Source organism: Ochotona curzoniae, unplaced genomic scaffold (assembly GCF_017591425.1).
Source record: "Ochotona curzoniae isolate NIBS_2020 unplaced genomic scaffold, NIBS_Ocur_1.0 contig_1302, whole genome shotgun sequence".
In the NCBI taxonomy this organism is placed as follows: domain Eukaryota; kingdom Metazoa; phylum Chordata; class Mammalia; order Lagomorpha; family Ochotonidae; genus Ochotona; species Ochotona curzoniae.
In genome coordinates this window covers 19,675,927-19,703,318 of record NW_024465035.1, presented here as the reverse complement: position 1 = coordinate 19,703,318, position 27,392 = coordinate 19,675,927, and the positions used below count along the sequence as shown (strand labels likewise).

The 27,392-nt window shown below is 45.6% G+C and overlaps 1 protein-coding gene across 2 annotated transcripts in view; it reads right to left on the bottom strand.

Moving 5' to 3' along the window:
• Positions 1 to 27,392, bottom strand: part of OXSR1 (oxidative stress responsive kinase 1) — an 88,199-nt gene that overhangs the window by 21,865 nt on the left and 38,942 nt on the right. For both annotated transcript variants that reach the window (XM_040964951.1, XM_040964959.1), the window contains exons 5-8: positions 12,570 to 12,625; positions 10,012 to 10,121; positions 7,888 to 7,989; positions 2,499 to 2,632 (exon numbers count right to left, since the gene is read on the bottom strand). In XM_040964951.1, coding sequence (XP_040820885.1) covers positions 2,499 to 2,632; positions 7,888 to 7,989; positions 10,012 to 10,121; positions 12,570 to 12,625 — 402 coding nt within the window. The remainder of the gene's footprint in view (positions 1 to 2,498; positions 2,633 to 7,887; positions 7,990 to 10,011; positions 10,122 to 12,569; positions 12,626 to 27,392) is intronic.

Here is a 27,392-nt window from a genome sequence, read left to right as displayed (position 1 = left end):
TAATTCATTTAACGTTTTCATTCTAACATAGAAATGTCCTAAATAAAGTTTAACTGGAGCTTACAAACTGGAATATTTTCAATTCCTTCCAGAGTGATTTGCTTGTTTAGACTTATTTGTCTACCTGAAATGCAGAGCAACAGAGAGAAGGAGAGAGAAAGAGTGATACTGTTCATTAGATAGCTCTCTTGCTAAATGGCAAAATCAGCTGGCTCAGGACAACAGACAGGAGAGTTCCTAGAAGTCAGAAGCCAGGAGCCAGGAACTCCACCCAGGTCTCCCATGTAGGGAGCAGGAACCCATGCACTTGAACTATCATCCGCTGCCTTTGTGGTGTATTGGCAGGAAACTGGACTAGAAGTAGAATAACTGGGACTTGAATCAGCACTCCTGTATGGGACGCAAATGTCCCAGGCAGTAGCTTAAGTTTTTGTGCTATATTTGCCCCATTTTTTTTCTTTTTTGAAGTAATTTTTAGGCATCTAGAAGATGTGCAGAGATGGTATAAAGTTCCTATGTACCCTTCATCAGCTTCCATGAGTGTTATGCGGCATGATCTTCACATCATTATCAAGAAATTAACCGATAGAGTAACAATGGGTATAATAGTACTGCCTATATTACAGACTTCATTTTCCATTAATGTTATCATGTAACATATCTTGGTGTAATTACAAGAAATTAATGAAAGTTAAGTCACCACCTTCTGTGCCAGCATCCCTTATGGATGCAGCTTTGCATCTCTGCTGCTCCACTTCCAATTCAGCTCCTGGCTAATTGTGTCTGGGGAAGGAAAAGCAACAGAAAGTTGGCCCAACTGCTTGGGGACCTGCATCCATGTGGAAAACCCAGAAGAAGGTTCCAGCTCCTGGTTTCAGCCTGGGCCACCCACAAATGCTGCAGCCATTTAGTGAGTGAGCCAGCAGATGGAAGATCTCAATACTATTTAACTCTGCCTTTCCAATACGGAAATCTTTAAAAAAAAAAAAAAATCACCTGAAATATTAACATGGGTAAAAAAACAATGTTACCTAGACTACAGACTTAAGGAAGGGCCTTCAAAACATTCATGGAAAATTCATATTATCTTTCATTTTTTCACAAACCTTTTTTCTTAATGGTCTATTTATTTTTATTGGAAAGGCGAATATACAGTGGGGAAAACCTTAAATCCATTACTTCACTCCCTAAGTGGACACAACAGCCAGAGCAAGGCCAATCCGAAGCCAGGTGCTTCTTCCCAGTCTCCCACCAGGTGCACGGTCCAAAGGCTTTGGACCATCCTGCCTGCTTACCTAGGCAACAAGCTGGATGGGAAGTGGAGCAGCTGGGACACGAACCAGCACCCATATGAGATCCCAACACATACAAAGCAAGAATTTAGCCATGGAGCCATCTCCCTGGGCCCTCCTTCCAATGTTTCTAAGAGCAAATTCTAGATCCCCACTGTGTACACTACAGACATGATCAAGGAAGTCAAAAGTTCTTCTTTCTTTCTAGGAAACAACTAGGACAGAACTCATTTGAGGAAGTCAAAACATTTCCTGAACACTGAAGAAATATTTGTGTTAAAATCTACAAGCAACACAGATGTTGCTTGTACCTAAGGTAGACCGGCTCCAGGCCAGCCTATGGAGGCCATAGCCTAGAAGGACGCCTCCTGTAGAAAGGCACAGCACCTGTACATAACCGCTATACATTCTGCTACACACTGGAAGTCACCTCTCCAGTGCTGCGCTATTCTGGGAACAGCTGAAATAAAAAGTCTGCATGTGTTCAGTACAAATGCATTAAAAAAAATTGTTTTTCAATCTGCAGCTGCTAATGCAGAAGTGACAAGAGGAAGGCTGACTGTGTGTAAAAATCAAAATATAGGTCACAGGGGAACAAAACCCTGAGTAGGAATCAGGACTTTGATCTCAATTCTCACTCGATGACTGAGTATGTGTTTAACCTCAATGATCCCCAAGCGTCTGTCAACTCATAAAGTTACATATATTACATAGTCTCGATTGGCCCACGGCCACTCAGTCAAACACTGACAGAAAAAGGTACTTGAAGGTCTTGCTTTGTTAATAAAATAAGTTAACACTGAAATCAGTCAAATTATTAGATATTAAATATATTAAATATAAATTTGCTCTTTGTTCTTATCTTGCTATTAATAACTATAAATTCCAGCATTAAGTTATCAATTTGCCCATAAATTTTATGAACAAACTGAAAAAAAAAAATCTATCCACTAATCTATCAGTTAAGTAAACAGAAATCCCAAAAATATAATTTTATAATTACAGAAATTAACCAGGAAATAGTTACACTATTCAGGACATACTGTACACTAATCAGAATCCACTTGTTTCAATCCAGTAAAATTAGTGGCTTCTGTACACTTAATAAAGTCTTTAGTCCTTCTAAAAATACACAAAAATTCCCTACACATGTTGGTATATAACTGAAAGACTTTCCACAATCAGTTACCGTATCTCATACTTTACCTTTTCTCTGGGTCTTTTTGAAGGCACAATGAAATCATTTTTCTAAATGATTTTCCATATTTTTTCAGCATTTCCTTATCTTGAACGCCAGTTTCCAAAGACGGAGGATCATTCTGCAGTGTCAGCATTAAAACCTGTAAGAATTTTCAATGCAGCATGAAGCTCCGGTGACTCAATGAAGTTCAGTCAACAACCATGGATGAGCATTCACCACCACATACAGGCAGGTCTAACTTTCTAGAAGGCCACATCCAGATGGGTTCTGCAGAAACCAGGGTGTTTCATGTGTTTTCTACACACACTGGTGTGACAGACCATCAGCTTCCCAGGGTCAGGACTGCTAATGGCCTGGAGTTAGAATTCTTTCTTTATATCCCATCCAAATTCTAATACTGTCAAAACAGTTTTAAACACAAACTAAAATCACGGCAAAACCAAGAGTATAACTTTCTTGCTTTTATCTATTCCTGGCCCTGTTCTACCCTGGCCTCTGGCGACATGGTCTCCTTTTCTGATGGCCTCAGAATCTCCTAGCACAGAAATCACTGAAGCCAGTGCTGTGACACAGCAGGTTAAGTCTCTTGCAAAGGAACATTATCAACATTGTCAATGCAAGATGCATTAATAACTATATAAGTTATACCATACAAACATATAATTATATATAAATTTGTAAATCATAAAGTTACAATTATAAACATCTACATACCTAAAGATGGACCATGAAAATATAAAAGGCAGCGATTAAGAATTCAAGAAAGATGTGGACAAGAACCTCCACTCCTTCAGACAATTTTGGCTGAAGGGCAGGGGACGTAGCATGGCCCAAGCAATTAAAAAGCAGCCAGCGCCATCTTGTTAGGGGTAGACCTGCATACAGGAACCTCCACTCCATCATCCACTCTTGCCTAAGGGGTGTGGGGTCGCAGCCTAGCCCAATTGCTTAACAAGCAGGCAGCACCATCTTGCTCGGGTGGCCAGTGACTATCAGCATCGGGCTTCGCCTGCTACCCACACACCCATGGACACTGGGGATGTGCGAGTGAGAAATTACTGCCAGAGGGACATCCACGGATAAGGCCACTGTACATCTAGGTGAGGAATGAGTCCCTCATCCAAACAACATGTACACTGGACTTGCAGGTAAATGAGGGGACTGAGACCTGGTGGTTTGGAGGGGAGAGATCAGATTTGTATGGGTCAGACTGATTCACCAGCCCACACAGGAGTCCTGAAATGGGCTTGTTAGAACATCACTGACTGCCACACACCAGCCCACATAAAAGCTATGGCTGGGGGCCTGTCTATACCTGGCTGAGTGTCAGAACAGGGGATGGCTCATATTAGGTAGGACCATGATACTGATCAGCACACAGGAGAACCAGGCCCAGGGGTAGATTCTGTGGGAGATAGGTGGGCCCAATTCTGTGGAAATACAAGTCCTGCTGGTTAGCTTGAGAGTTGGGGTGGTGATGGGCTAAATTGGGTGTGATTATGGAACCTGCCAACACTCACAGGTACTGGGGCCAAGAACAGGCTGGGTAGGTCCAAGCTTCAGTACCCACATGTGCATCCTAAAATAGGGTGTGAAGCTGTCCAGGCTGCAACATTCACCAGCCCATACAAAGGCCAAGATGGAGGGGCAGGCTATGCTGGGCAAGGGCCTAACACCTACTGGCATGCGTGAGATCTGGGTCTGGGAGTGGGCCACGTGAGAGAAAGTGGGAAACTTCTCTAGTGGATCATAGCTCCCGTTAGTGAGCACGAATCCAGACCTGGGTGTTGGGCAAGCTGGGCAAGGTAGCTCTAACCATTGGCAAGTGTGGAAGTTGGTCTGGAAGGGGAAAGCTACAAGGGGGAATGTGGAGGGCTTCCCTGCTGGACCACCACTCCCACTGGACAGCATGAGTTGAGATGGTGGCAGACCAGGCCAGGCAGGATTACAATAACTACTGGCCTACACGTGAGCTGAAACAGGCAAAAGTAAAGCTGGGGTGACTGTTCCTACTGGTGCATGCATAAGCCAGAGTGCGTGTGAGTTGGTTGGGCTTTGCTGCAGCATCAACTAGCAGAGGCTGGCAAGGGCAGAAGGGGGAAATTCTATCAAATTAAACTGCAAAACCACCTGGAGAGTGCAAATTTCAGGAGTGGGAGTGGGCCCATAAAGCAAATAGTGGGCACCTCACTCTTGGGTTGCCACTCTGGCTGGTGAGCACAAGAATCAAGACTTGGGCAAGCATGACAGAAAATGGCACCCACTGGTACATATGCGGGCTGTATAATGGGGCTGACTGGGTTGAGCTGGGCTTCAGTGCATATTGATATGTGTGAGAGCTGAATGGGATGTGGGACAGACTGTATCAGTCTGCTGTACATGCTGGCAAGCACAGGAACCAGGGCAGGGGGCGGTGGGGGCTATTGTCGGTCACTCCAACTAGGCTGCAGCTCCCACTGGTTTGTGAGAGGGCCGAGGGTATGGTGGGCAAGCATCGAGCTGGGCTCCAACACTCATTGGTTCAAGTAGAAGACAGGGCTTGAGATGTGGGGGTGAGAAATTACTGCCACAGGTTCATCCATGGATAAGGCCACTGTACGTGTAAGTGGTTGCAACTGCAACCACCAGCATGTGTATAAGCTGATTGGGGTGATGAACTGTGCTAGACCCTGTACTAGCAAGCACACACAAGGATCTGATGTGGGAAAACCTCAGATGAAGTTTTTGTGAAAATCCCCCCAACTGAATCACTGGACTCAGAACCCCAGCCACAGAGAGAATTGCAGGTTCTATGGTCTGACCGTAGAGTGTATGCGTCAGAGCTGGGCCTCCTCAGAGGCTCAGACAGAGCAGTGGACAGGATATCCAGACGCACATGGAGGATATGGCAGTACATTGGAGCCTAAAGAGGACACCTCGTACCATGACAGAAGACAGAATAAATTGAACCAACTACCCCAGTCAAGTGTTGGCGGTGAATATCTGGGCAAATGGAGATTCTAAGGTGAACTATGTCAGCCAGTGGGTTCTGGAAAGATTTCAATCTGCTTGGAGTGGCAAGATCAGCAGTAATCCAGAACTGTTAGAACTATCAAAACCTTTTGAGCTGCACCCTGGAAGCTCCCCCTACATCGGGGACCCTGGGATGGCACTGGGTGACTGTCCCCATCCCAAGATAAGAAGGCCATTGGGAGGCTGAGTGCAGCTTCTCCCCTTTTTTTCTCTTCCTCTTCCCTTCTCTTCTGTGATTTTGCCTTTCCAATACACAAATCTTAAAGTTATGAAAATTCATGCATTCATCAAAATAACAGCATACAAAGTAAACACAGAAAAACCATTTGATCTTTCTATAAATTAACAATGAAAAAATCTAAGAAACAAATTGCAAAAACAATTTCATTTATGTTAACTTCAAAAAGAGTAAAGAATTCAGAAACTAACTAAATAAAATATTAATACACTGAAGTCTACAAGATATTGATGAAAGAAATTAAGACAAACAAATGGAAATGCATACTGTATCTTGGATTGGAAGGCTTACTATCATTAAAATGCCAATAATACCCAAAGCAAACTACAGATTCAAAGCAAAATCTAGCAAAACCCCAATGATATTTCTAAAACAAACAGAAAAATCTATTCCAAAATACATATGGAATGTCAAATGATCCAAAGAGCCGAAACAATCTTAGAATTGAGCAAAACTGGAGGACTAGAACTTCAAAACTTCATACAAAGTTACAACAATCCAAAGTATGGCACTAGCATCATGATAGATGCATAGACCAATGGCATAGAAAAAGTGAGAAACAGTCATTAATCAAGGATTTTTGACAAGGGCATCAAGACCATTCAACAGGAAAAACAAAGTCTTCCAACAAACAGTTCAGAAAATGTGATAAGCACACACAAAAGAATAAAGGTCACCTCTTATCATCATATGTAAAAATGAACTCAAAATGGATCAGAGATACAGAACCTAAAACAACAAAACTCTTAGAACACTCAGAGAAAAACCTTAAAATAATAGATTTGGCAAGGGTTTCTTGAGTATGACATCAACGATGGAAATATATATACAAATATATACTCGATAAATTTACAATTCTTGGGATTGTTTGGTCTAGTGGTTAGGAAACTCCTTTGCACACATGCTTCCCAAATCAAACTGCCTGGCTCAGGTAGCTGGGTCGGTCCCTACCACCTGCACGGGAGACTGGATTAAGTTCTTGCCTCCCAGTTCGGGCCTGCCCTAGCCCCCAGACATTGTAGGTGGGTGGGATGGGAAGATGTATACTCTCCTTCAAATAAATAGTAAAGAAAATTTTGGTTCCTCAAAAGACACTGTCAAACAGTATAAAAAGGCAATCCACAGGAGAAAATACCTGCAAGTCATGTATCTGATAGGAGAGCAATGTCAGGAACAAATGGAGAACATCAAAAACTCAACAACAAAACCCGATTCAAAACAGACAAAAGAGTTGGACAGATATTTCTCTAAGGAAGATACGTGACAAAAGTACCCAAAAAGACGCTCGGTGTCACTGATCATTAGAAAAATGCAAATCAAAAGTGCGTCATACCAATCACAATGGATTCTAGCAAAACATATCATGTGTGGGTGAGGATACAAAGAAATTAGGAACTCTACACACTGCAGAAGGGAATGTAAAATAGTGCAGCCACTCTGGGACACAATGCAGCTGCTGCCTAAGAAGTGCGAGTGCAATTACCAGATGATTTAATGACTTATGATCTAGCACTTCCGGCTTTATGTAGATAGCTAAAAGAACCAGAAGCAAAGACAGTTTCAAAGAGAAATTTGTACACCTGTGCTTCCTAGCAGTGTTCCTCACAATAGCTAAAACAAATACAGGAACAGATCAAATGTTTGGCTAGGAATTAAAAGACAAGCAAAATGCAGTATAATCATACAATACAACATGATTCAATGTTACAAAGGGGGAGAAATTCTGCTATACGCTACAGCATGGATGAGCTAGAAGAACATCATGTGAACTAAGCCAGTCACACCAAGACAAAAACTCTAAGATCCACCTCAGACGGGGTCCTTGGGGTAGTCAAAATCAGAGAAACCAAAGTGGAGCAGGAGGAGCTGTGGGAAGGCAGAATCAGGAGTGTGGGATACAGCGCTTCAGTCGTTAAAGATGAAGAGAGCTCGGACGGCAGTGACGGTTGCACAACATCACTAATGGATTAATACATGCAACTGTATGTACATTTACTCATGGGGAAGCTGCTAGGCGGGTGTGTATTCTACCGTACCAGAGAGGAGAGAGAGAAAGACAGAGAGAGAGGAGAGAAGAAAGAGGAGGGGCAGCAAATGAGCACAGGTGAGTTGAGATGCGCAGGTACTGTGAACGCACGCCTCACCTTCATTGGTGGATACTTATGATAAGGAGCTGCCCCCGTGGCCAGTTCAATGGCTGTGATTCCAAAACTCCAGATGTCAGCTTTGAAATCATAACCTCGGACCTGCAAAGAACAGAGAAATGTGTCTGATTACTCCTACCAGCCTGAAAGTGCTTTTCTAAAAGACAGTTTCTAAGATACATCAAGAACACTGAAAGTGTTCACAACTTTAATCTATAGCAGTATTAAGGTTATAAAAGCAATGTGAATGCTTTCCAATAATGCAGAAATTATTAACTATAATATTACTCACTTCAAAGAATATTAATTGGAAGCACTGCTTATAAATTCAATATGGACAATATGTGATAAAATATTGACAAAAATGATACTGTTCATATTTTTTTTAATTTAGATCTCTTCAAATATTCTGATTATTATGTTTATTTATTCATGTATTTATTTATTTGACAGAGCGAGAAAGAAACAAACAGCCTCCTCTGGTTCCTTTCCCAACTTCCCCAAGAGCCAGGAGCCTATCGGCCCAACCCGAGTCAGTAAGGTAAACCAGGCTTCCCACACAGGTGGCAGGGACCACAGCCACCTGCTGCCTCCCAGAGTGCGCGTTAGCAAGAAGCTTAAGGCAGGAAAAGGGCCGAGACTCAAGCTCACGCACTCCAGCATCGGATGCAGGTAACTGAACTGGCATCATACACCACTCCCTGATTTAGACACCACCACAAACAGGTACATACTCCAGTTTAAAAAGATTAGAAAGAACGAAAAAAGTTCCATGGTGGTAGTAACTCTTATTTCCCTGATGCTCTATTATGGTATTTTACCACCTTAATCTCTAAAATGAAAAAAGCTACAAAGGGTGTGACTATTTCTATGAAGCTATTAACAGAAAAGTATTGGTACAACCAAACAGTATATGTTTACAGATTTTAATCTTCTTTGCAAAGTCATACAGGAGAAATTGGCTTGGGCATATTAAGACCTAAAATTACAGCTCAATATTACATGCTGCCCTGCCAGCTGGTAAAATAGGAGGGTACCTAATGCTGTCAGCGTAACTTCTCCCCACTCTGTTCCTGTAGATAAAGTCCTGCAGCCCAGCAAGCCTCTGTCGCACAGACCAGGAGCAGTTCTGTTTATCCCTGTGTTGTCCTCAGTCACAGCACCCAGAGGAGAGTTGGAGGAGGGAGGGAGGGCTCACTGTTTCTCAGTGTAACCTCAGGTGGCCCTGCAGCGTATGCAGTGTCACCCAACCTTGGACTGGGCAGATGTGTGACTGATAAAATGCCGTCAGTCTCATCTGTCTACTGCAGGTGTCGGGTATTTCAGCATCTCCATCATCATTACTGACATAGGGGACACAAGTGATAAAAACAGTGAGAAGTGAATTCAAGTCTTCACACCCTGAGTCTGCTACACCACTAAGACATCTATGCAAAGCATCCTTGGAGGACTGGAAATGCAAAGCCCTCCCTGGGTGGCACCTTGGGAAACATCACTGGGTGAACGCAGTTTAGAAACCATCAGCAAGCAGAAGCGCAGGCTGGAGCACTGAGGGAGGCTGGAGGAGGGAAGGGGCAAGGACAGGGTCCTGGGAGGAGTGCCATTCAGGAGTGGGATGGCCAGGAACAGAGAGGCTGCAGGAGAAGACGAGGAGGTAAACGGAGCCAGCAGGGTGAACCACGTGGGTGTGGGCAGTTTTCTCACACACTAAGAGGACAACTGGTCAGAAATAACCAAGAAGCACTGGGTTACTTCTGAGAGCAGGCAGGTTCCTTAATGTGATGGCATGAGCGACACCGAACGACCGCCACCAAGAGAAGGCCATTCCAGAAACAGCAAGGCAAGCTGGATGTGAAACCATGAGGTCATGTAAGCTGTGCTAAGGAAGGTATGACAGCCATCTTGATCACTGTATCCATCAGGCTGTCTCCGGCATGCGTAAATCTTCATATGCCCTCTTTAAGTTCTACAATGCGTTGTTTTCTTTTGTTTTGGTTTTCAGGGTAACGTCTTAACTAAAGAACAGACATGTTTTTCCAAATCAAACAAAAGCAGACACTACCAAGATTTCTCAGTTTTATAACAAAACCTTAGACCATTTTCAAAAGACAAGGAACTCAGTACCTGCTCCATCACCTCAGGGGCCATCCAGCAAGGAGTGCCAACAAAGGTCTTTCTCACTTTGTTTCGCGTCATATCACCACCAGTTGCCAAAAAAGCACTAACTCCGAAGTCTAAAACAGAATACACCATGAAGACATTAAAGCTACTGTTTTAAGAAACAAAGCACAGTCACTGTACCATATGCAAGTAAGATAAACAGCATGCTAATTTCTTTTTTAGCTGAAAGTTTTGATAAATTGAGACATCACTAACAGGTTTCTTACTCCATTCCTTTCCAATACTACTTATCATCATCTCATACTTTACTTGTTGCTACAACTGAATCTACACTCTGCCATCACATTTATTCTTTTTTATTATTATTATTACTGTCGTTCTGACATGGCCTTCACGGCTCAAAAACCCCAACCGAACAAGTTAATCCTTTATGTAGTGGCATTCAAAGAGTGCTAAAGAACCTGACCCAAAATAAATTCAAAACAATCCTACCTTTACATTCTCTTTTTTAAAAGATTTACTTATTTTCATTAGAAAGACAGATTTACAGAGAAGAAAGACAGAAAGATCTTTTTTTTTTCTTTTTTTTAAATTTATTGTTATTGTTATTAACATTGTATTATGTGATACAGTTTTATAGGGACTGGGGATTCTCCCCACCCTTCTCACCTCCCTCCCCCCATAGTGGATTCCTCCACCTTGCTGCATAACAGAAAGATCCTTCTATCAGCTGGTTCACTCCACAAACACCCAAAACAGCCAAACTTCTTCTAGGTCCCGCACTTATCTCAGCTGTTCCACTGCCCACCCAGTGCCCTGGTTGTAGCCTGGGAAAGCAGTCAAGAATGGCCCAAAGCCTTTTGGTTCATCTACTCCATGGAATACTACTCAGCTATTAAAAAAAAACAAAATGCAGTTCTTTGTGGCTAAATGGGCCCAACTGGAAACTATAATGCTAAGGGAAATGAGCGAATCCCAAAAGGTTAGATACCACATGTTTGCCTTGATTTAACCTGTAATTTTTGTTTGGTGGTTTGTTACTTTTTGAACCTATCATTGATACTGTCTCAACCCAGGTGTTTTGAAGAATTGAACTTGCATTATTTTTAACATATTGCTTACTCAATACTATGCCAATTAATTCCATAACATTGTATATTGATGCTGATGTTTTGTTGGGGCTTTTAACTGACCGGAAGTTTACTCTGTTAGCTCTACCTTCAGACCAGAGAAGGTCTCCCCAAGAAGCCACTGAACTTATCTGGACAATAAGATGCTGGACTTTATGCTAGGTATATGCTTGCAATGAAGGAATCTCAACTGAACTTAAACTGTGGTTATGCAGCAAGGTGGAGGAATCCACTATGGGGGGAGGGTTGTGGGAGGGGTGGGGGGAATCCCAGTGCCTATAAAACTGTATCACATAATACAATGTTAATAACAATTTAAACAAATAAATAAAACTTTAAAAAAAAAAAAAAAAGAAAGAATGGCCCAAAGCCTTGAGGCCCTGTGTCTGTGTGGAGGACTCAGGAGCTCCTGGATTCGGATCAGCTCAGCTCCAGCCACTGTAGCCATTTGGCAGGTAAACCAGTGGGTAGGGGATTTTTCCTCCCTATAAATATGATTTGCCTTTCCAATAGAAACAAATAATCTGTTAAAAATTGTTATTATCTTACCTGAAGGACATGAAGATAAACTACCTTCTAAAAGTCGAATACATAATTTCAGATCTCGGTGGGTTTTCTTTTTCCTGCCAAACCCCTGACCATTCTAAGAGTCTGAGAAGAAGCTGATGTGACTGTAAGCCAGCTCTGGGTGCGGCTGACAGGAGCCTCAACAAGCAGGTGTTTCAGCATTCTTGGCTTCAGACTCCAGCTCTTAGTGCTTCAGTCCTGAAGCTGCCTGGCACTTCATTCTCCCAGGACAGACACCACTCCACATTTCTAAATACAGTGAGGATTCCAGCCAACTATAGAATGATATGAGAACCCCTACAGGAATATTTTAATAAGTCTAAGGGAGTGGACAACTGAGAAGTTAAAAAAAAAAAAAAGAAAAGAAAAAATATAACATAGAAAATAAAGGATGTGGGCCAACATGGTGGCATAGCAAGCTAGAAAACCTCCCCCTGCAGTGCCAACATCTCACACAGGCACCAGTTCAAGTCCCAGCTGCTCTACTTCCACTTCAGTTCCCTGCTTGTGGCTGGGAGAGCAGTGGAGACTGGCCCAAGCCCAGTGGGAGTCCTACAAAAACTTCCTGTCTTCAAACCAGTCCAACTCCAGCCACTGCAGCCATTTGGAGTGTGAACCAACAGCTGTAAGATCTCTCCTCCTCCTCCCTCTCTCCCTCCCTCCCTGAGTGAGTAAGTGTGTGTGTGTGTGTGTGTGTCTATTTCTCTCTGTAATGTTGCCTTTCCAATAAAAATGCAAAGAAGGAAGGGAGGGAGGGAGGAAAGGAGGGAGGGAGATAGGGAGGGAGGGAGGGCAGGCCAAAGAGAAAGAGTCTACAGGATGTGCCGACCTGTGATGTAAGTAGTGGGTTCAAAAAGTCGTTACCTGCAATCTGAACTGATCCATCTTCTCCAAGGAGGATATTCCCAGCTTTCACATCTCTAATTTAAGAGGGAAAAAGTCACATATTAAAAAACACCTCTTACATGAAGTAACATAATTTAGTTGCTTACAATGTTGACAGAATGTTCATAGTACTTAACCCTTTCTTGTTGTTTTAAAAGGTAGTAAGGCCAATAGTTAAAATTATTAAATTTTGGAAGCTTCAAAAGGCCCACAGAAAGATAAAAAAAAATATGTTTGCTTTGGTACAAAAAACTTTGAAATCTATGCACTACCCTATATAAAACATATTTCTATGCACTTCTTGAAGATCATTCATAGTTATGGATTTCAAAATTTTTGCATCAAAATAAACAAAATCCTGGGCCCCCAAGCAGTAGTCTAGAGGCTAAAGTCCTCGCCTTGCACTGGGATCCCATATGGCCATTTCTGTCCTGGCAGCTCCACTTCCCATCCAGCTCCCTGCTTGTGGCCTGGGAAAGCAGCACAGGATGGCCAAAAGCCTTGGGACCCTGCACCTGCGTGGGAGACCCAGAAGAAGCTGTTGGCTCCTGGATTAGCTCAACTCCAGCCATTGCAGCTGCTTGGGGAGTGAATTAGCAGATGGAAGATCTTCCTCTCCGTTTCTCCTCTTCCCTACAGATCCCACTTTGCAATAAAAAAGAAAAAACCCACAATCCCATGTTCTAGGAACTCTTGAAATGCTTTCCATGTTAAAATTCAAATAATAAACAGAAAGCTACCATAAGATACAGCTTTGTCCTATAGTATCTAGAAAAACCCAAATGATTAAATATGTTTAATTAGGATAACAGTAGCCAAAAGAAGTGGTCTTCAATTACTATAACCTAATTCCACATCTTAAAATACACTTTTTTTCTAAAAATTGCCAAATTGTTACCACCTTGCTGCTCCAAAACCCACTCCCCGCCTAACTGATCAAAAAGATTGGCATTTAATGATCTGAGTATCGGTACACACACACACACAGATGGGAGGTGCTCCCATTCACTGGCTAGCTCCCCACAAGCCTGCAACGGCCTACTGGCTTAGACCAGGCAAGGCTCAAAGCCAGGACTGCAATCCACGTTTCCAGTGTGGCTGGCCGGTACTCACTCCTGAAGAGCTGCTACTGCCCGCCACGGTCTGCGTCGGCAGAAAATCCAGCACAGAACTGAGGCACGCTGATTTAAGGTGTATCTTTTTAAATGATTTTTTTTATGATTTATTTATTTTCATTACAAAATCAGATAATACAGAGAGGGTGAGAGACAGAGAGGAAGATCTTCTGTCCAATGATTCGCTCCCCAAGTGACCAAAACAGCCGGTGCCAGTATGGGATCCTGGTATATGCAAGGCAAGGACTTTAGCCACTGAGCCATCGGGCCAAACCTGAGATGTGAGTGTTACCCATGAGGGCAAACCCCTGGTCTCTCCTATTGCATGTTTAAATCATCAGCATGCAGTTGAAATCGGGGCTATGCCAAGTCCAAGAGTGTAAGACAAATAAAATGTATATATTCAGGCCTTTGTATTTTTATTAATTATTTGTAGTAAATCAAGGACTACATATATTCTTGTTTTACAAACCTAAAATAAACATCATTAAAAAGACCTATGACTGGGCCCAGCCTGATAGCCCTAGGAGTTAAGTCCTCTGCTTGCACGTCCTGGGATCCCATATGGGCGCCAGTTCTAATCTCGGCAGCCCCACTTTCCATCCAGCTCCCTGCTTGTGGCCTGGGAAAGCAGTGGAGGCCAGCCCAAAGCCTTAAAACTCTACACCTGTGTGGGAAACCCAGGAGAGGCTCCTGGCTTCAGATTGGCTCAGCTCCAGCCGTTTTGGTCACGTGGGGACTGAACCATCGGACGGAAGATCTTCCTCTCTGTCTCTCCTCCTCTGTATATCTGACTTTATAAGAAAAATAAATAAATCTTTATTTTTAAAAAAAGACCTATGACCATCTTGTTCAAGTTTAGTTTTGTTTCAAATATAATCAATCCAATTCTTCTAATTACTAAAACATGCAACTATGACACAACAAAAATGTCCATTACATTATTCATTTGATTTACAACCTATTTTCTTTTTTTGTTTGTTTGTTTCACAAGCCCGTGAAGAATTTAATAATAGAAAAGAAACTATTTTGAAGAAATAATAAAAACAATATCAAAACCTACGGGTGGCAGCAAAAGCAGCACTGTAAAGGCTACTGATCTTATAACCTGCAGGATGGTTGCTCTGTATCAGGGAGAACACGCGGTATTTGGCCTTTCAATATTAACTTATTCCACTGAGCACAATGGTCTCCAGTTGCGACCACTGCAACCTCTTTTCTTCCAAACAACAACAGTAGTGGCAGTGATGGTGATGACGTCAGTGGCAGGAGCAGTGTCTCAAAAAATCAAAAACTCCTACATGTAGCAAATCTATCTTTTAGACCCTAGAAAAACTCTCCCACTGGGTGCAAGGCGCCCACTGCAGCCCTGTTCCCGGCAGTATGATTCACTAAGAGCAGCAGAGATTAAAGTCAGTTACATCCGTGAAACAGAATGGCCAACCTGCATGTTGTGACAAGAAACGCCCTGGTTAAATAAACAAATCACACAGGAAAGCAATACATTTTATGGGGTACTATTAATGTTAGACACACACACTCCTTCCCACACTCATGTATAACCACTGAAGAGCCAAAGAATAGTTCCTTTTATGGAAACGGATGGAAGCAAAATTAAGCAGAGCAGTATCTGAGTATCTTTCTGGAATATGCTCATGTGCCCATTTTGGAATTTAAATTAAATATAATAAAATAACCCAGGGAAATGGAGGCTAGGCCATGGGAGCAAGGCCTCGGCAGACAGTTCGCCCTCTCTGGTTTTCTTTTCCTCGGCCTACTGGTCACACCAAAGTAACCAGGATTCCAACTGGCACACATATTAGGATTTACAACTAGCACACCTATGATGCCATGATAGACTAGGCTAGCAGAATGTTAAACCGTTACTGATATTAGACACTGGCGTCATACGCAGCAGCTTAACACACGGTGCCACAGCACCTGGGGGGGGGGGGGGGGGGGGGGGGGGGGGGGGGGGGAGGGGGGGGGGAGGGGGGGGGGAGGAGGGGGGGGCGGGGGGGCAGGGGGGCGGGTGGGGGGGGGGGGGGGAGGGGGGGGGGGGGGGGGGGGGGGGGGGGGGGTGGGGGGGGGGGGGGGGGGGGGTGGGGGGGGGGGGGGGGGGGGGGGGGGGGGGGGGGGGGGGTTAGGGGGAAATAGTGTGTTTAGGATTAATGTGTTGATGGTATGTGTTTATGAAATAATATGGTATTTTGGTAGGAGTTAATGTGATGAAGTTATGAATTAAAGAAGGAAATGAAAGGATTAGATTGGAATGGGGGTGGTTGATGGTGGGATGTGAGAGAGAGGTTAATGAAGGATTGTATTATTAGGGTGGTATTGTGTATGATGGGGGGGGGGGGGGGTTATGGTGTTGGTGGGGTTTTTGGGGGTTAGGGTATGGTAGGGATATGGGTTTGTTGGAGAGGTTTGTATAGGTGATAGAGGATGGTTAGGAATGGGGGTGATGGTAGGGTTGTTGGAGGGTGGGTTTAAGAGGGGGGTTTGGATAGTTTTGGGGGGAATTGGGGTTTGGGGGATTGGTTGGGTGGGTATTGGGGAGGTGGATTTATGTGTGTAATAAGATAAGTGTGGGGTGATGTTTTGAAAAATGAGGATGAAGGAGGGGCTTGGTAGTTGAAAATGAATGCAGCTTCTTTCTTGTGTAATCTGGTGGCCCGAGTTTCTTAAATAAAAGGACTGTTATAGAGTCAACTAAGCACAGCAAAAACATTTTTGAGCTGATGACGTAACGGGTAGTGGAGACAGAGAACTCCAGGAAACAGAAGGCTGGGTGGAGGATTCACTCCAGTATCAGTGGACTAGAATGTGGTTAGCATTAGCTAGCACGGTTCTGAGCTGCTGGGACATTATGAGATCGCCATCCTTATCTTGGAACAACTAGTGGTCAAAGAGTCAAGAACACTGCATTTGAGACGCAGTTTATTTCCATTTTTTGTCTTTTCGAGTATATTCTCCTAGATGAGCCATTTAATGGAGACTAGCAAACCAGGAGAAGACGCGCTCCAGGAGGATATTCTCCTAGATGAGCCATTTAATTGAGACTAGCAAACCAGGAGAAGACACGCTCCAGGAGGTGTCTCTACTGCAGAAGAAAAGGAGGACTTGGGATGAATCAGTTACACGTGCCTTGACACTATGACACTGCATTTTCTAACTTTGCCTATACCTGTGATGTCATGATAGACTGGACTAGCAGAATGTTACATTGTTACTGAAAGACCATTCTTCTGGGCCCAGTGTGACAGCATAACAGCTAAAGTTCTCGCCTTGAATGTGCCAGGATACCATGTGGGTGCTGGTTCTAATCCTGGCCACCCTGCTTCCCATCCAGCTCCCTGCTTATGGTTTGGGACAGAGGTTGAGGACGGCCCAAAGCTTTGGGACCCTGGACCCGCATGGGAGACCCGGAAGAAGCTCCTGGTTCCTGGCTTTGGGTTGGCTCAGCTCCAGCTGTTGCAGCTGCTTGGGGAGTGAACCATTGGATGGAAGATCTTCCTCTTTCTCTTTCTTCCTCTCTGTATGACTGTCTTTCCTATAAAAATAAATAAATCTTTTAAAAAAAAAAAAGACTACACCACTGTAGTTGTATCAGGGAGTTAGAAAGGGGCAGGAGGAATCCCTACGCCTACAAAATCGTAACAGAAAATAACAATGTTAAAAAAGGAGTAAGCGGGCCCGGCGCGGTGGCGCAAGTGGTTAAGGTCCTCGCCTTGCACGCCCGGGATCCCATATGGGCGCTGGTTCTAATCCCGGCAGCCCCGCTTCCCTTCCAGCTCCCTGCCTGTGGCCCGGGAAAGCAGTCGAGGACGGCCCAAGGCTTTGGGACCCTGCACCTGCGTGGGAGACCTGGAAGAGGCTCCTGGCTTCGGATCGGCATAGTATCGGCCCGTTGCGCTCACTTGGGGAGTGAATCATCGGATGGAAGATCTTCCTCTCTGTCTCTCCTCTCTGTATATCCGCCTTTCCAATGAGAAAATAATAAAAATAAATCTTTAAAAAAAAAAAAAAAAAAAAAGGAGTAAGCAAAAAGTTTATTTTACTTAGAAAGTTAGATTTACAAAGAGAAAGAGATATCTTCCACTGGTTCACTCCTCAAATGCCTGCAACAGCCAAAGCTGAGTCGGTCAGAAACTATGAGCCCAAAGCTCCTTCCAGGTCTCCCAAGCGGGTGCTTGGGCCCAAGGCCTTGGACCATCTTCTGCTGATTTCCCAGACCATAACCAGGAGGCTGGATTGGAAGGCAGGCAACGAGGACATAAAACAGAACCATATGGATGTCAGCGCTGCAGGCAGAGCATTAGGCTGTTATGCCACTGCACCAGACCCATGGTGAGATATCACCCATAACTTCCATACATTTAAAGTATCATGCCAGCCATATAATCCAACTCCTTTGGTGGAAGGAGAGAATTTCAGGTATATGTTTAACTTAAGAAATTTAAAAAGATAAGATATATCAGATAAATATCTGGCCAATTATTATCAGTTGTTATTTCTACAACTCCAAAATACTTTGAACCCGCTTGACTAGACTGGGAAATTTTCCACATTATCTAGTTATTATAAACACACATTTAGGCAACTCCCTAAGCCTTGTTCACCACAGACTTCAAAGATTACTACTGGAACTGGAGCTGTGGCAATGTGGGTAAAGTGATGCCAGCATTCTACAAGCTGGTTCATGTGCAAGCCGCCCCACTCTGGACCCAGCCCTCTACGGACGTGCCTCTAAGGTCGTGGAGGAGGGCCTAAGCAGGTGAGACCCTGAACTGACACGGGAAGCTGCAAGAATGTCCTGACTCCTGGCTTTAACCCGGCCCAGCACCGGACACTCAAGCCAGCTGGGGAGCGCGTGAGCAGAACAACAGACACACCAAGGCTTGGCCTGGATGAGCCCCCAGGGTCCAGGCTGAGAGGGATTCTACCTCCTCCGGCTTCACCTCGAGACCCCTGCACTTCCAGGGCCTTCTGCTCAGGGTCCTCACAGCGAAGCTGTCAGAACAAAACGGGCCCTGGGGCTTTGGTCCTGGTCTAGTAGAAGCTACTGGATCAGACTGGCCATCTCTTTTCCCCTGAACCTAAGCCACCTGAGAGGAATACACATTTGCAGTCCCTCGGGTCTTCCTGTCCCACCCCGCCTCCCATTGGGGACCAAGAAGCCACGAGAAGGCTAAGTGCGCACTCAAACACTGCAACTTCATCCCACTCTCCAGAGCAGCCGTTTCCTGTTAACACGGCTCCTGTGCAGTAACAGAGGATCACCAGCAGGAAATTCCTGTTTCAGGCCTGAGAAACCTCACAGCCAGGACCCCAGCCGTTTGCCCTTTGCTCCTTGCTAACTGTGGCACTTTCTGCTTTTGTGGTTTCTGCCTTGCTTGCTTGGCTGGGGGCTGTGTGAACTCCAGGCCTGACAGCCTACGTGACATGTGACAGGTCACGTAGCCAGAGCATTCCTCAGGAAGGAGGCCCCTGGTGTACTTTTAGATAAGACTTGCTCACTACCCCACAGCACACCAGTTTGTACTATTTCAAAGTTGCTCGCTTCAAACCCACCAATAGAAGCCTGCCAATTTGCTCTTTTTAACTGACCAATTATGACTGTGGAATTGTGTGGAATTGGCCCGAAATGTATAAAAACCCTGTGCTGTCCAGCCTCGGGGCTGCCCTCCCCCAGGCCCACTGGACTGGAGGCGGCTGGGAGCCCAGGCCAGTCTGAATAAACCGCCCTTATGCGCTTGCATCGACTTCAGACTCCTGATGGTTTCTGGGCATCTCAAAACCTGGGTACAACAGACCCAAAGACAACAGGGAAGACGAAACGCTTCCAAGCAAGAAAAAAAATCTGCCCGCCAAAAGATAAGACTTACATCCTGCTTCTCAGAAATCATGCTAGCAAAAAGACAGTGGAGTGCAATACTCAAACCCGTCAGCTCTGATTCTATCCAGAAAAATTGTTCGTCAAAAGGAGAGGGGCCGGCATGGTGGCACAGCCAGCTAATCCACTTCCAGTCCAGTTCCCTTATGGTCTGGAAAAGCGGCAGAGGATGGTTCAAGTCCTTGGAACCCTGCATCAACCTGAGAGACCCAAAAGAAGTTCCTAACTTCCAGCTTCAGATCAGCTCAGCTCAGTTCTGGCTGTTGTACCCTCTGGGGACTGAACTAGCATGGCTCACTTATCTGTAAAAGTAAGCCTTTCAAATAAAAATAAATAAACCTTAAAACAAAAATAAAAAAACAAAAGTGAAGGAGAGAAGCTGGGGTGGTGCAGAATATAAACCTTTCTCTACCTTGGCTGCTCCCTGCTAATGCCCCTGGGAAAGCAACAACGACGGCCTGAGAACTTGGGCACCCGCCACCAACACAGGAAACCTGGATGGAGTTTCTGCCTCCTGCCCTCACACGGTACCAGCGCCTGGTTTGGAACCATCTGAGGGGTGAACCAGTTCATGGAAAACCAATCTCTCTCTCTCTCTCTCTCTCTGGCTTTCAACTCACATCAATCAATCTGCAGCACAAATATCAATCAACTAAGCGCATAAAGACTTCGAAACAACAAGCTGAGGAATTTTGCAGTCAGCAGATCTGCTTGCAAGAAGTGTTAGAGAAAGAAAATGATCTACATGAAGAGATCTCCATTCAGTTGATTCGTATCAAGTTTAGGCACAAAGTTCAGACAACTTTGTAGACTACAGCACCTGCTCTTTAAAATACATTTCACAGTTGCCTGAGGGGCTGCCACTGAAGAAGCAACATCTTGACACAATGTTATTGCTAAAATTATCTTTGCAATCTCCACTTGTGCTGCCCTCAGAGTCAGCTTTAATAAGCCATCCAATCTCTTCTTTGCAAGCTTAAGCAAACCTTGCCCTAGAGTAAGGCACATTACCTTCACTTTGCAAAGTGCAATTCATAATACCAATCTATAAACTAATTTCTTACTTTGCAATTTAACAATACAAAATGTAAATACAGAAGCATTTTTTTCTCTACAGAGTTAAGAATTTCTTTAGAATGACCAGACATGTATTCATTCTTAGGACAATCCCCAGAGAGGAAAACACTCAACAAGAGCAGAGTGAAGAAACTGGCGAATGCCTCACCACTTCGAAGCCAGGCAAACCGGGTAAGACCGCCATTGCAGTGCCCTGGAAGTCGAGCTCAGGAGCACCGGAACTTGAGCAAGTGCCACACATCAGATAACACCAGCAGGGCTCTGCTCTGGGCCTGCTCTGGGCTGCAGCCTAGGGTCTGCGAGGAGGCTCCAGCAGGGTGGACAGTCTGCCATGGTTGACATCTTTTCTGTTGGAAGGGACCTGCCTGATCAGAAGCAAGCGACACAGCAGAGCCCAGCGACAGGAATGGGAAGTGGCCTCCAGGAGGACCAACAACGGCTCTACTAGACTCTGGCTGCCATCCAGAAAGAGACAAGGATGTTCCTGGCTGAAGATAAAGGCACACACCCGAGACCAACAGGGCCTTGCTTCAAGGTTCATACCCTGGCCACCCCAAGAGCTGCAAAGAGCACACGAGATGCAGAAGGCCCAGAGAGAGACCCAGGAAAACTGGGAAAGAGCCTGAGTGCTGGAAATACTCTGGTCTAGACTCACAGCAAGATCCAGTGACGGAACACAAGCAGCTGCAGAGGCACTGCCTGTTGCATCACCTGTCCACTCAGGAGCTGCCTATCAAGCCATCCAGAAACAGGCAGGCCCAAGGAAACCAGACTTCAAATGAAGCAATGGCATACCAACCAGCACATTAGTAGCTAATACCACACGAAGAGAACGGATTTCAGACTTATCCTAGGCAAATTAGTTACAAACAAACAACAACAACAAAAAAAACATAACACAAAAACAAGAATAAACATTCAGACCCAGAATTTCTACAAAATATTACCTAAAATGTCCAGTTTTGAAGAGAGCAATAAGCCGGGCCAGCATTGTGGTACAGCAGGTTAAGCTGCTAACTTCAACGCCAGCATCCAATACCAGAACGCAGCATCCAATCCATCATTCCTGCTACTGCACCTGGGTGATGGAGACGGTGACGGTCCAAGGGCCAGTGCCCTGCCAATCACTTGGGACATACAAATGGAGTTCTAGGCGCTCAGTATTAGCCAGACTGGACCTGACTGTTGCAGCCCTCTGGAGAGGGAACCAGTGGCTTCACTACACAGTGCCTGGTATAAGTTGCTGTACCAGTTACACGTGACCTCGAAAAGAACTGTAGAGCTTAGCACTTTGGTTTCCAGACCGGCAGTGTGATCCCCTGCCATGCCCATTCCCACTCCCATCAGAGATGGCACCTGCCATAGCATACACTATGTTGTATGGACTGTCAGCCTCAAAAAGAGGAACTAACCACATTTCTTTCCTTCAAAATGCTAACAAGGGTCCAGCATTATGGCATGGTGGATTAAACCACCACTTGCAAGGCTGGCATCACATTAGTGCACCAATTTGAGTTCTGGCTACTCTGCTTCCAATCCAGCTTCCCACTGATGTGCCTGGGAAAGCAGCAGCAAATGATCCAAATACCTGGGTCCCTGCCATCTACATGGGAGATCCAGATAGAGTGTCTGCCACTAGGCTTGGGCCTGCTCCACTGAGGCCATTTGGGGAGTGAACCAACACATGGAAGACCTGTGTGTCTCTACTCTTTGTCACTAGGCTAAGCAAACATCAATGAACACACCATTATTAGACATGCATACTACTAATAGGGATAAATACATTTTTAAAAGAATTTAGCACTGGGGCCCACTATCAACTCGGCAACAAACCCCAGGCATAGTGTGCCATGCAACACCAGAAGACCAAGCACAATTTAGGGCCCGCTGCCAACTTGGCCACAGTCATGGTGGCTGCGAACTGTCCTGGGAAGGGGATCTGGGGATGTGTGGGTGGGAGAATCAGTGAGGACATACATTACAGGTGAGGAATCACTTCTGAGGGACTCCCACAGGCCAGGCCACTGCAACTACAAGTAAACAAGGGGGGCTGAGACCGGGTGGTTTGACATGGGAGAAGCTGGAAAACATGTCTGGATCAGACCAGGACACCTGCGCACGTGAAAGACCTGAGCTGAGCTAGTTGTCATCAGTCACAGCATACTGGTGCACACAAAAGCTGGGGCTGGGGTGCCTTCCTGGCACAATGAGGCCACAGCACTTGTGTCAGGGCAAGCGGTGGGTCATGTTAGGCTGGGCCATAACACTAACCAGTACACAAGACAGCCAGGTCTTGGGGGTAGATTCTGAGGCTAATTTGTGTGCTTATCTCTGTGGGACTGTAATGCCAGCTGGTTTAAGCGAGAGTTGAGAGTGATGATAGCTGAGCTAGGCATGACCACTCATGGAACTGGGGTTCAGAGAAAGCTGGGTTGGCCCAAGCAACAGCACCTGCAGGTGCACACAAGAATTGAGTGGTGGGGACAGGCCAGGAGGCAGCATCATCGGCACTTTCAAGAGCCAAGACTGGGGGTAGAACATGCTGGGCAGTGCCCTAGCACTAAGATCAGGGTTTGGGAGCGGGTCCGGTGGGGGAACGTGGGGAACTCCCCTACTACTCTGCAGCTCCCCGTGGTGAGCATGAGTTAGGGCTGGATGTATGCTAGACCAGGCAGAGCTAATCCACTTGTCACCAGGTGTGTGGGTTGGCTATGGGGGTGGACCAGGCCAGGCAAGGCCAAATTGTAGCCCACACTGGCAGGTGTGGGAGTCAGGATGGGGTGCAGGCCATGCCGAGATAAGCTTCAATACCAGCTGTCCGCATGAGAATTGGGGATGGGGGAAAACTGGTCAGGGCTAGATGACAGAACACACCAGTCAGACTTACAACCAAGGGTGGGCAAGATGAGACCAGGCTGCAGTATCTGATGGCAAAGGCCAAGCCAGAGGATGGGCAATGATGGGCTAGGTTAGAGCAACCACCAGCAAGTACACAATCTGTAGCTAGGAACAGGCGTGTTGAGGAGTTAAGGTGAACCCCTACTGGACTGTGGTTCCCACAGGGGAGTGTGAGAGCCAGAATAGGGTGCCACAAACTGGGCTGGACAAGGCCAAATCAACCCTTGGCATGGGTGTGGGCTGGTCCGGGGTGTGTCAGACTGGGCTAGGCTCTAACAACGCTGGCACTCACAAAAACCAGAGTAGGTGTAGGACAGGCTAGGCTAGGTCTCAGCATCCAGTGAGCCATATGAGAGCTGGGTCTGAAGGTGGGACAGGTACGGCTGGGCTATAGCATCCCATAGTTAGAGTCGGATGGGTGTGGTCTGGTCAGGCAAGGCCGCTGTACCAGCTGGTAAATGCCAAGGTAGAAGCTGGGCCAAGTCAGGCTGAGCTAGGCACCCAACGGTATGTGCAAGATTTGTCACTGGGAGGTAGAATGATAGAGGAGCGTAGGGAACTCCTCTGTCAGGGTACAATGCCCACTGGTGAGCGCAAAAGCCAAGACTGGGAGCAGTCTGGAACAGGCAAGGTTAGAATAACCCACTGGTAAACATATGAGTCAGGTCCGGGAGCGGGCCAGGCTGAGCCAGTTAGAAGCACCCGCTGGCAGATGTAAGGACGAGACGTGGGACAGGTTGAATTGGGCCACAACACCAGCCAGTTCACAGAAGAGCCAGGAATTGGGGCTGGCTGGGTGGGCTAGACTGTAGCACCCACCAGCTTGAGCTGGAACTTGGGGCAGGCCGGGCAGAGCCAAGCCACACAAACCACGGGAAAATGCCAAGGTGGGGCTATGCCAGACTGGACCACAGCACCCACCAGCACACGTGAGACCCAGGTGGAGGGAACAGGTCTGGTAGGGGACCATAGGGATTTCTCTGCTGGGTCACTGCTCTTGCTGTCAGCGTGAGAACTGGGACTAAGGGCTGAGCACGGCAGACAGGGCTACAACACCTGCTGGGTCTGCATGTGAACTGGGCTGGGGGAAGAGTCAAGCCGGGCTAAGTCACTGCATCCACTGACATATGCACAAGCCAGAGTCAGTGCAGGCCAGCTGTGCTTTCTAGTGGGGTCGGCTGGGCTGAGATAGACTGTAGCACCCACTGCTGTGTACACGAGAGCCAAATGGCATGCAGAACAGACTGGACCAGTCCGCTGTACATAGCAGCATGCAGGCTACAGTTCCTGCTGGTGTGCGTGAGGGCCAAGTATGTGGTGGGCAGGGTTAGGCTGACCTGCAGCATCTGTCGGGTTGCATATGACATGCGACTGGGAACAGAACTGACTGGACAACTGCAGCCACCAGTGTGCATAGGCTGACGTGGGTGATGCACTGGACTGAGCCCCACACTGGCTGGCACACAAAGGTGTCAGGTCTGGGTGACATTTTTGGGGGGGGATTCCCAACTGGGCCACTACACCCAAAACTCTGACCACAGGGAAAGTCACAGGATCTGTCATCTGACCGTGCAGTACATGCGTCAGAACTGGGCTTCCTTGGCTGCTGAAGCCTGTGCAGTGGACGGCAATGCCCAGATGCACATGGGGGACATGAAAGATCACTGAGGCCTACAGAAAACACCCAGCACCACGGCAGAGGATGCAGGACAGAACAACATGGACAATTTCCTGGCCAAGCTTTGAAAACAAGTATCTGGTGAATAGAAACTCTAAGGTGGACTATGGCAGCCAGTGGACCTTGGGAGGATTTCCTCAATCTTGCAACTGTGAAATCAACATGTCAGAATCACTGAAAACACTGAAGCAGTACCCACAGGACAATGTTCCACATCAGGGACCCTGTGATGGCATCACTGCCTAACTTCATCCAAACATACTGATGCAGTTAGGCTGCTGAGAGCCGCACTCTCCCCTTCTCTCCCGTTCCCCCAGCTACAGAGAGAAAACACAGCAGAAGCAACTGTCTCATCACTTTCCCCCATTCCTTGACCCTTTCCACCCCAATCAGTGGTCCATGTGGGCGTGCATCCTTATCAACTATTTAAATACCACCAAAAACAAAATGGATTTGTAATAAAAAAAAAAAGTCAGGACTATCTTCTAAGAGCCTTTACAATATATTTTCCTTTATACCTCATGATCTGTGATAGTTAAGATTTTAAAAAATAGGGCCTAGTATGGTAGACTAGTGGCTAAAGTCTTCACCTTGAACGTGCCGGGATCCCACAAGGGCACCAGTTTGTATCTCAGCTGCTCCATTTCCCATCCAGCTCCCTGCTTGTGGCCTGGGAAAGCAGTTCAAGACGGTCTAAAGCCTTGGGACCCTGCACCCATGTGGGAGACCTGGAAGAAGCTCCTGGCTCCTGGTTTCAGATCAGCTCAGCTCCGGCCATTGCAGTTACTTGGGGAGTGAACCAGTGGATATAAGATCTTCCTCTCTGTTTCTCCTACTCCTCTGCATATCTGACTTTCCAATAAAAACAATAAATAAATAAGTCTCTTTTTAATTAAAAAGAAAACAATAAAAATCACATGGGCAATGGTCATGTTGAAAATAACACAAATTTTAAATACACAGAGAATGGTCCATATAAAAACCTGTCATATTACACACTTGGAATTTGAGCTCAGAAATAAAATAGCTAAGTAAAAAAGTGCTGGGGTCTGTGAGGTGGGAGCAGACAACACAGAGGTGTGAAGAAAAGAGCTCCCCTGTTGGAAAGGCCGCCAGGAGCTTCCAGGCGTATGGCAAGGCCTGGTGGGTGTCTCTCCAACCACCTCAACTCAGTCTCACCCCCTTTTGCATGGACACTCAACCACCCACTAAGAACTCTGTGCTCTCTTGTGGCATTGGTGTTTGCCCCTGTGAGATGGGCTCTGCAACTGATGTGAGGTTGGGAATTAACGTTACTGACAATGTCTTAGTGAATGGGCCTTTAACAATTTATGAGAATACACACAGGAGCACAATTAAGCCCATGCCATTTCTGGACACCTTACTGTGTGCCTACCCACTGCCCTGGAATCTGGCCCAGACATGCAACATGCCTTCTGAGAAAGGGCTTGGTAAGTATTCTAACAATTAATGAAAGTGATGGGAGTATGAGCTGAAACTGCTATAGTGATACAGTTACTGCGACCTTAAAGTCTAGCCTGTCTCTGCAATTTCTTTGGAGCACAGAAAATGTATCTGTGCTTTAGCGGCTTTTATAATTTTTGGATACAGGAATTAAAGGATGCTTTTATTAATATTACAGAGATAAGCCTATAGTTATTGCTTGACTGTTTATGGGGATGTAGAGCCTGTAGCTATAGGGGGATTTAACACAGGAAACTTGTCTTGGACCTTTGTTTTTTCCCCTTTTTTCCCTTTTGATGTTTTTTCCCTCGGATCTTTCTTCCATTAAGTGATAGATAAGTTGTGGAAACAGAAATGTAGTGGGAATGTAGTACTGATTAGCAGGGAACCACATGTGCCTTGACCTTGGAGTCCTGGCTGCTGCCTAACGTCTATTACTGAAGAATGAATAATGGCTTGCTTTGAAAAAAACGAATATAGTATCTTGCAGAATTATCTTTAAGAATACCTGCATAACCATGAAGTAAAAAAAAAAAAAATAGAATGAAATGTCTGTTAACGCCCAATTACTCTTGAAGTAAAAACAGAACAATTAAATGTTTGTGCAGGAGCTCGTGATGTGTCTGAGTAAATAAAAAGGACAGCTTCTTGAGCTGTTGATGGAGGGCACTAAA